The sequence below is a fragment of the Saprolegnia diclina genome (genome assembly GCF_000281045.1).
Source record: "Saprolegnia diclina VS20 unplaced genomic scaffold supercont1.4, whole genome shotgun sequence".
Classification (NCBI taxonomy): Eukaryota; Oomycota; class Saprolegniomycetes; order Saprolegniales; family Saprolegniaceae; genus Saprolegnia; species Saprolegnia diclina.
In genome coordinates, this window is record NW_008246071.1 from 1,198,141 (window position 1) to 1,206,888 (window position 8,748).

Sequence of the window (8,748 nt, forward strand, 5' to 3'; positions counted from 1 at the left end):
ACGTACATGGGCGCTGCGAGCTCGTCGCGACTGCTGGCGACGACCGAGGCCGCGCTGGCCGACGGCGCCGAGGTCCTCGACCTCTCGCACGAGCCGCTGCGCGTGCTGCCGCCCACGTTCATTGCGATGCTCTCGTATGGCGTGCAGCTCAAGGAGCTGCGGCTCTCGAGCGCTGGCCTCACGCAGCTGCCCGCGAGCTTTGGCCGTCTCGCCGCCCTCGAGTATGCACGCACATGTAGAGGCAGATGAGCCCAGTGCTATAGGCGTCTCGCGCTGGACCGCAACGCGCTCAAGGAACTGCCCATCTCGTTCCACGAACTCCGACGGCTCCGCGCGTTGGACGTGAGCTACAACCAGCTGGCGTTGCTTCTGGTAGATCGCATGGGGTTCTTCGTCGGCCGCTATTCGATGATACTGTTGTAGGGCAACTTTTGCGACCTCGTCGAGCTCCAGCATCTCTGGTTGCACTCGAACAAGCTGACTGCGCTGCCCGACGCCTTTGGGAACCTCCAGGCGCTCACGACGCTCAGCGTGCAGAACAATGTGCTCGGGCGCCTCCCGTACTCGATCGTGCGGATACCAGGGTCCATAAACGCCGTCTTTGGCCCGCGCTCTGAGCGTTAGTAGGCTCCAAGTTGTCGACGCCAGCGACAACCATATCATGGACCTTCCCGTCGAGTGGGAAACGTGCATGGCGCTGCGAACGCTTCGGCTCTCGCACAACCTCCTCAACAGCATCCCGACGGGGCTATGGGACCTGCTTCAGCTCGAGACGCTGACGCTATCGCGTACGATCTTGTCTTTGTTGTCATATCTCGAGCACTCAGCAGACAACCGACTTGTGGAGCTCCCGCTGCCGACACCGGTCGCCCACCTGCCGAGCCTGACCAACCTCAGTGCGTCGAGTGAAATGTGGCTACGGCGCTGAGAATTGCGATGGCAGGTCTGAGCTACAACCGCATCGACGCCCTTCCAGCATCGCTGCTGCAGATGCCCCGCGTCCAAGTGCTCACGTATACGCAAAACAAGTCTGCGAGCTGCCCGTGGATATGGAACTGATGAGAAGTAGACTGGCCACTGTCGACGACAACCTCTTTCGACTGGTCGATCTCGTCTTCCTCGATCTCTCGGAGAATAGCTTGGCGGTCCTGCCGTCCGACGGGTGGCACGCCCTCGCCCGCCTCGTCGAGCTTCATGTCGCCAACAACCGGCTCACGGCAGTGCCAAGCGGCTTGGAGCTGCTCCCAAAGCTCCAGTTTTTGAATCTGAGCAACAATCTACTCCAGACCGTACGCGCGTCTGGACACGGCGGTTCTTCTACATGGCTCAGTCCCTCTAGTTGCCCGACGCGATGGGCCAACTGACGTCGCTCGAGACTCTGTGGTGTCAGAACAACGAGCTCAAGGGTCTTCCGCCGAGCGTTGACGGATGGCAGCTGCTGCACACGCTTGCCCTCGAGCACAACCGTGGGTCCACCGCGGAGACGGTTCGACACTTATGTATCGCGTAGCTATGACGCGCGTGCCATTGACGCTCACGTCCTTGCCAGCGCTTTGCCACCTTAGCATGGACCGCAAGTCGTTTGCGCTGCTGGACCCAGAACTGATTTCGTTCTGCAACCAACTCCCCGCGTTCGAGATCCACGGGCTGTAGTATCAAGGTATCAACAATCGAGTTACTCCCGCCGCAGTCGCTCAATCTCGGCTTGCATGTCGTCCGTGAGCCTATACAAAACGCACACCGTCAGAATACGTGGGCGAAGGACGAGCAGCGCACTTGGCCCATTTGCGCATCTCTTGCGCGCTGAGCTCCGTCACGTCGCGGAGCTGGTGCTCGAGGGCATCGCGCTGGTGTCGGAGCTCCTTTCGCTCTTGGAGGAGGTCCCAAATCATCTATTCGACGACGACGTCGCATGCCATCTTGTCGGACGAAGCGACGAACCTGGTCCTTGACGCGTAACAGCTTGGTCGTCTCGTCGCTCATTGCCGGCGTCTCATACACTGCTATCGGGCGAGCCATGGCCTTTGCCTTCTGCGCGAGCTCTTCTGCGGCGGCGTAGATCTAACGCGAGTGAGCGGGACGGGGCACCGTGGGGAGCTACGTGAGGAAACTCGTCCAGGAATTCGTGCATCTCGTGGCTCGAGATGTGGTCGCCTACACAACATCCCTGAGAGGCAACGCTGTAGGGCGGTAAAGGGCGAACCCTTGTAGCGCTTAGCATGGACGCTACTTGTAATGCGGTCGATGAGGTCGATATCTTGGTCCAGCTCCATCTGCTGCTTGGTGGTCTACGCCGTGCACGTCGCGCTGGCGCATGGACGGGGAGAGTACCTGCGCTGTCGCAGGTGCCCAGCGCAATGCTGGGTCGGTTCGACGGCTCATCTACAGTGCTTGGCGAACGGTAGACTAGAGATAGACATTCGTACTCTCTCCATCAAGGTGGCTCGGTACGGCAGCAGCACATTGTCACACATGGTGTTGAGCTGCTCGAGACGCGACTCGAAGAGCTGGTGCGTGGACGGTGGTGGCGGGCGGCGCTATCTCTGTGTGTTAGTTGTGCGTCGGCGTTATAGCACGTACGTGCGGCTCAAAGGTGCTCCATGCCGGCCCGTCTTGCAGTGGAAACCTATGGCCGAACTCAGGCAACGCCTGTCGCGCGACAAGTACGAGGGTGGTGGGCGACCGCTGTGCTTGAACGCGCGAGGTGACGTCAGCTCTTCGACGAACGGCACGAGCTGTTTCTTGAAGTCACGGATGAAGCCGTGGAACTCCTTGAGATTGAGCGTCCCCGATCGGTCCGTGTCGTAGCTAGTGGGATGCGTGGTGGTCACGTCCATCATCCATTGCACTACCGTTCAAAGAGCTGACCGGCTTCAAACTCCGAGTTGCGCGACGTTCGCTCAAAGCCCAGCGGAATGCCCGCGGCGTCCGTGAGCGCGCACGGCGCCATCTCCCACTTGCGCTGCGGGTGCGACGCATTGTAGTCGGCCAGGAGCTGCATAAAGTCGTCCCGCGTGATATGCCCGAGCTTCTCCCGATCATACCTACAAGCACACGGCAGCATGAGCTTCTCTCGTCGCCGCAGAGGCAAGCTCGACCGGCGAAATAACTGAATTGCGTCTGGGTCGCTCGGCTCGGGTCTAGTGATAGGAACACACAATCAGCGACCAGCACGCTTTTCGATGCGCGGCTACTCGGGCGGCGGCGGCTCGGCCTTCTCGGTCTTCTCCTTCTTCTTGGAGGACGACTTGGCCTTCTTGGGCTTGTCGCCTTCCTCCTTCTTGGCCTTCTTCGTCGTTGCCATCGCCAGGTCAACCGTCGCGGATCTTGACGAGGTGTTCGAACTTCGATTTTAGTTGAACCCAACCCATGTGCGACGTTGACGTTGCGAAGTTCGAACTTCGATGCTCATGACACAGCGTGCGCTCCGAGGCATCCAGCGCTCAAGCCGACGTCTGGTATGACGCTGGGCCCTGCCCAGCGTGTCTTTGCCGTCGCGACGCTCGTCCGTGTTCACTGAAGGGTCTGCCAGCAGCTTGGCAGATTGCCTGGCTCTGATAATTCGAACTGGGTATGCGGAGAAAGTCCTTGTTTGCAACTGTTGTTTCAATGCAAACCTTCTCGACTATATAGCTTTGAAAGGACGATCGACGCGATAGTAGCAAACTGTGTTGATACAAGGGAGTCTCCCGTTGATTGATTGGGAAGCCGCGCCATCTAAGATCTACAGCGTCAAGCAGATGGCAACGATCATTTGGGCAATCCACTTCGGTGTGAAAAGCGACATTTCGGCTTTTAGTTTGTGCCCATGAAGCCCTCGACACTGCTGCTGGTCTATGCGGCGTGTGCGGCTGCCGTCTCGATCGCGCCGCCGTCGCACCCGCACGCGCTCGGCCTCGTGCCCGGCTACAGCGACACGAAGCCGCTCAACTTTGCGCACTACGCCGGCCGACTGCAGCTTTCGAACGCGCAAAATATGTTTTACTGGCTTGTCGAGGCCGAAGAGAACGCGGCGCATGCGCCGCTCGTGCTCTGGCTCAACGGCGGGCCTGGTTGCTCGTCCATCTCGGGCATGTTCACCGAGAACGGCCCGTTCGTCGTCCAGAGCGACCTCAGCGTGAAGCGCAATCCGTACGCGTGGAACCGCCACGCTAACATGCTCTACCTCGAGTCGCCGTCCGGCGTCGGCTTTAGCTCGCCGCTCCTCGACGCGTCCGAGTACAACGACCACGTGACGACCGAGCGCGCGGTCGAGTTTCTCGATCACTTCCTGACCGCGTACCCCGAGTACGAAGGCCGTCCGTTCTATGTCACGGGCGAGAGCTACGCTGGCATGTACATTCCGTGGCTCGTCGATCGGCTCGTGCAGACGCCGCTGGATGGGCTCAACCTCCGCGGCATGGCGATCGGGAATGCGTTCACAGACCAGGACATTGACAACGAGAGCTACATCGACTACTACTACAGCCACGGCCTCATCTCGATGGAGGCGTACACCGCGATCAAGGCGACGTGCGTCGGGGAGCTCGCACGCTGCATGTACGACGTCCCGCTCAACTGCTCGTCCGCGTGCCGCAGCATCATCGACAAAAGCGTCAAGACGATCGCGGAAGACACGATGGACCCGTACTACATTTACGGCGACGTGTGCTTGCTCCAGAACGACGAGAGCCTCGCGCTGCCGCACACGCGGCATCTCAAAAAGAAAAAGAAGGCGATGACGACGACGCGTCGCCTCGACACGCGTGTGTCGCCGTGCACCGACACGTATACCAACGCGTACCTGCAGTCGGCGGCGGTGCGAACATTCCTCAACATTTCCGAGCCGATCGTGTGGGCGCCGTGCAGCGACGAGGTCGGCGACCGCTACACGAGCTCGGCCACGGTGCTGCCCAAGTACGAGACCATTTTGGGTGCCAACTTGAGCGTCCTCATCTACTCGGGCGACGCCGACGCCGTCGTGGACTTTATTGGGACGCAGCGCTGGATCGGAACGCTCAACCGGTCGATCGTCGACGAGTGGCATGCATGGTATGGCCCGGACAAGCAGCTCGCGGGCTACACCCAGGGCTACGACGGTCTCACCTTCGCGACCGTCAAGGGCGCAGGACACATGGTCCCTGCCGTCCGCCCGCTCCACGGTCTCTATATGTTTGAGTGCTTTGTCTTTGGGAGCGACAAGTGTCGCGACTGGGAATACCCCTTTGATGTCACCGAGGTCGCCTCGGGCTTTGTGACGGCGTCGGCGCTCACGGCTAACCTCTCGGCAGCGCACAGTCTTCCCAACGGCACGCTGCCCCTCACCGCCCTCGTAATATGCGCGGCGCTGCTCACGCTTGTCGTGCGCAAGCGCCTTCAGCCTGAACGCCACCAGCGGTACCAGATCGTAGTCTAGTTGACGTTAGAATCGCAGACAACTTGTTCCATCGTTGCCTTTCTGCGGTCCTTTCACGCCCTATCGCAAACACCACAAACAGAACGCGCAAGCCACGGGCGACACACCCTACTGACCCTACTGCTATGAAGGGTGGTCTAGTCCAACGGACGCGACCGTGAAATCCTACAGTACCCCATCCAAGACTCTTGCCCATCAGCCTCCAGAGCATGCCACGTCATCGAGGATGGGCTGCCCACGTGCAGCACTGTACGCGTCCGTTGTATGTGCAGCGCGGGTGCTTGAAGATACATACATCCAGGTACCTACGTGTGCAGCACGCCCAGGCAGCGCTCATTTTGCCGACGGGACCGCTGCTGGCCCCGTGCTACTGCTGCTACTGCCATGGGGAGAGAGCGTTACTTGTGCCCGGCTCCATTCTGGCGTTGGTTATCTTGCCGGTTACACGCTCGGTCCATCTCGCTTCCGATCGTCGCTTGCGTCGTCCTTGGAGCCTGACGGAGCAATGGTCTCTGGCAGCGCATAAGCTCTGTTAGTACATATGTGTGCGGAGGTGTACGTTCGCTTGGCTTGCCGCCATCATACGCGAGGAAGATGGCCGCGGCCACATTGCACGTCGTTACAGTATCCGGTCGTTATCCGGTCGTTGCCTTTTTTCGGCGTCATTCTCCGCACCTCTAGCGCAGCGCAGAGAAGCAGATCCATCAGAATCAGGACACTGCGATGGTCATGGCATCGCTGACGACGCCGCCCAAGGCCCGGAAGCCGCCGAGCGAGGGCTTCATGGCCAACGTCTCGCTGCAGTTTGACAACTGGCGCAAGCGCATGCAGCAGCCCGAGGGCCCGCCGTCGCCCGAAGAGGCGCAGCATCCGCATCTGCCCGCGTTCTCGGACGCGGCCGAGTGCCACGTCTGCCACGACGCGCTTACGCTCCTCAAGTTCAAGCACAACTGCCGCAACTGCGGCAAGTCGGTCTGCGGCGCGCACAGCAAGAACCAACTGCCGCTGCCCGAGCTCGGGATCCTCAAAGAAGTCCGCGTCTGCGACGTGTGCTACCAGCTCAAGGTCTCGCGCCGCGCCGGCGCGCGCGAAGTGCCGCCGACAACGAGCCCGACGCCGGCAATAGCGATGACGGGGCCCAACCCGCGCGGGTCGTCGCTGTGCGGCATTCTGTACAGCGGCCTCGTCGAGGAGCAGGACGACATGCTCGACGAGATGCTCTACTTGGGCTCGTTCCGGCTCGGCAGTCGGTCGCTCGCGAGCCGCAACTTCAACCCGAACATTGCGATCTGGATCGAGCGGCTTTTCATGCTCACGCCGGCCGAGCTCTTGTGCTTCAAGCCCCAGAAGGAGAAGGAAGATTTTCTCCTCGGCATTGGCGAAGTGCGCACATCGATCCATCTCACCGACATCCTGCACATTGAAGTCGACGACAACTACCCGCGGATTCTCACAGTCGTGCGCTCGGACGGAAGGTATCGTGTTGTTCCTAGTCCAAATATGCTTATAACGTTTTAGGATCTTCCGTATTCGCACAAAAGAGCCCGAGACGTGTGCACTCATTTACGAGAAGCTACGCGAGACCATCCAGACCTTCCAGGACGCTCTGTACAAGCTCCAGCGCGGTCTCGTGCCGGAAGACAATGCGATTTCGTGCGTCACGGTGCAGCACGCGCCGCTGCTCGACGAGGTCGTCGTGCCCAAGTCGAGCGACTTGGGCTACCACGTATCGCTCTACCCAACGTCGATTCTTCGCGCCTACTGCCTCGGGCCGTCGTCGGTCCACGGTGTCGCGTCCTTTGCCCGGGACGAGATTGCCGCCGCAACGTCCCAGCGCATTCGCAAGCGTGTCGAGCCGTCCATGGACGAGCTGTACCTTGTGCTGCACCTCGGCGCCCGTACGCATCTTTGGTTGAATATGGAGCGTATCGAGGACTCATGGCGCGTCATGTGGTAGAGCGCACGGTGCAGTACGCGTGGCAAGACGTCGGGCTCTTTGGCCTCCAGCTGCTCGTATGGACGCTCGTGTTTGCATATGGCATGACGCGGTACTTTGAAGCGGGCATTCTGCTCTGGTCGATGATGCTCGTCGTATTGGGCGTGCGCCTCGGGCCGCATATGCGGCTGGCGTGGCACACGCGCGCGCTCGCCACCTCGTACCGCCTCGAGCTGCCCCAAGTCGACTGCCAAAAGCAAAAGACGTCGGCCGGCGGCGACCTCAAGGAGAGCGATGTCGACCCGCGCTTCATTGCAGCGTGCGGCAACGACCTCGAAGAAGCCAAACGCAAGTACATCAAGTACCTCCAATGGCGCGACGAGAACAGTATCGATACGATTTTGCTCCGGCCGCACCCGCACTTTCACATTGTACGTCGACAAAGTTGGACGACTTGTCTCATATACGATGACAGATCAAAGAGTCGTACGTGCACTTGACGCACAAGCAAGACAAGCAAGGACACATGATTTCGATCGAGCTCGCGGGCAACATGAAGAAGGGCATGGCCAACTTTTTGTCGAAAGGCGTCGTCGAGGCGGACGTGGTGACGCACCTCGGGTTTTACAACGAGTTTTTATGGAACGTGATTGACCGCCGATCGGCGCCGTTCGGGACGCAGCTCAAGATTCTCGACTTGAACGGCGTTGCGCTGAGTGACTTTGGTGGCGACGTGGTCGCGTTCATGAAGCAGTGCTCGGCCGTCGGCGAAGCGTACTACCCGGAGCGCCTCTACAAGGTCTTTATCGTCAACCCGCCGTCGTGGTTCAACATGATTTGGAAAGCCGTGTCGCCGCTCGTCAACCCCAAGACGCGCGAAAAAGTAAGTTTTGGATTTGGTTTTAGAATCTGGAATCGATGATGCACTAGATCAATGTGGTCAAGGGCCAGAAGGAAATCCAAAAGGCACTACTCGAGTACATTGACGCGGAGAACCTCCCCGTCGAGTATGGAGGCACGTGCGAGTGCGTCGGCGGCTGCCTCACGCACTCGCCCGACGAGAATCTCTTGCGGGAGTACGTCGACCGCCTCAACTCTGGCGAAGACTGCACTGAGTACCTCCAAAGCCTCATGGACGCGGCCGCGGCCGTCGCCGATGCCACGCATGTGACGACGCCAGCGGTAGCAGGCGGCACGGAGCCCGACACCAAGATGAGCTCGCGCCACTCGGCCACCAACCTTGCGCATCTCGATGTCCCAGCAGGCCCCAAAAAGCGCCGAGCGTCGCTGGTATGATAAGAGTTGATACAAAAGAAACATCTTTTGGCTCTCGAGTTTGGTGCCAGAATCGACCGGCCCACCCACGATGTCGAGCTTCTCTTTGCGGGGTCGTCTGGGTACCTGGAAATCCTTCTCC

The 8,748-nt window shown here is 60.0% G+C and overlaps 4 protein-coding genes across 4 annotated transcripts; 3 read left to right on the forward strand and 1 right to left on the reverse strand.

The window, feature by feature from the left end:
- Position 1: 1 nt before the first annotated feature.
- SDRG_02121 (hypothetical protein) lies at positions 2-1,686 on the forward strand. The gene is made up of 9 exons (XM_008607689.1): positions 2-221; positions 264-372; positions 424-584; positions 628-788; positions 831-896; positions 944-1,028; positions 1,070-1,289; positions 1,331-1,466; positions 1,511-1,686. Exons 1-8 carry the CDS (start codon positions 7-9, stop codon positions 1,337-1,339), a joined length of 1,026 nt encoding a protein of 341 aa, XP_008605911.1. The 5' UTR covers positions 2-6; the 3' UTR covers positions 1,340-1,466; positions 1,511-1,686.
- SDRG_02122 (hypothetical protein) lies at positions 1,607-3,342 on the reverse strand. Its single transcript, XM_008607690.1, has 12 exons — positions 3,195-3,342; positions 3,099-3,140; positions 2,853-3,044; positions 2,668-2,808; positions 2,581-2,626; positions 2,427-2,537; positions 2,332-2,382; positions 2,204-2,288; positions 2,102-2,154; positions 1,942-2,061; positions 1,777-1,892; positions 1,607-1,724 (listed from the first exon to the last, which is right to left on the reverse strand). The coding sequence occupies exons 1-12, from the start codon at positions 3,302-3,304 to the stop codon at positions 1,676-1,678; spliced, it is 1,116 nt and encodes a 371-aa protein (XP_008605912.1). The 5' UTR covers positions 3,305-3,342; the 3' UTR covers positions 1,607-1,675.
- A 425-nt stretch (positions 3,343-3,767) lies between these two features.
- On the forward strand, positions 3,768-5,434 carry SDRG_02123 (hypothetical protein). The gene has a single exon (XM_008607691.1). It carries the CDS (start codon positions 3,809-3,811, stop codon positions 5,393-5,395), a length of 1,587 nt encoding a protein of 528 aa, XP_008605913.1. The 5' UTR covers positions 3,768-3,808; the 3' UTR covers positions 5,396-5,434.
- A 684-nt stretch (positions 5,435-6,118) lies between these two features.
- On the forward strand, positions 6,119-8,627 carry SDRG_02124 (hypothetical protein; the record flags this gene model as incomplete). The annotated part of the gene is made up of 5 exons (XM_008607692.1): positions 6,119-6,870; positions 6,914-7,340; positions 7,367-7,762; positions 7,807-8,214; positions 8,262-8,627. The coding sequence occupies 5 exons, from the start codon at positions 6,119-6,121 to the stop codon at positions 8,625-8,627; spliced, it is 2,349 nt and encodes a 782-aa protein (XP_008605914.1).
- Between the last annotated feature and the right edge of the window lie 121 nt (positions 8,628-8,748).

Coding starts and splice junctions, on each gene's coding strand:
- SDRG_02121 (XM_008607689.1), top strand. CDS start 7: ATGGGCGCTGCGAGCTCGTCGCGACTGCTGGCGACGACCGAGGCCGCG. Junction 222..263: donor GGCCGTCTCGCCGCCCTCGA/GTATGCACGCAC, acceptor CCAGTGCTATAG/GCGTCTCGCGCTGGACCGCA. Junction 1,029..1,069: donor CTCACGTATACGCAAAACAA/GTCTGCGAGCTG, acceptor GATGAGAAGTAG/ACTGGCCACTGTCGACGACA.
- SDRG_02122 (XM_008607690.1), bottom strand. CDS start 3,304: ATGGCAACGACGAAGAAGGCCAAGAAGGAGGAAGGCGACAAGCCCAAG. Junction 2,538..2,580: donor GGAGCACCTTTGAGCCGCAC/GTACGTGCTATA, acceptor ACACAGAGATAG/CGCCGCCCGCCACCACCGTC. Junction 2,383..2,426: donor GAGCCACCTTGATGGAGAGA/GTACGAATGTCT, acceptor CAAGCACTGTAG/ATGAGCCGTCGAACCGACCC.
- SDRG_02123 (XM_008607691.1), top strand. CDS start 3,809: ATGAAGCCCTCGACACTGCTGCTGGTCTATGCGGCGTGTGCGGCTGCC.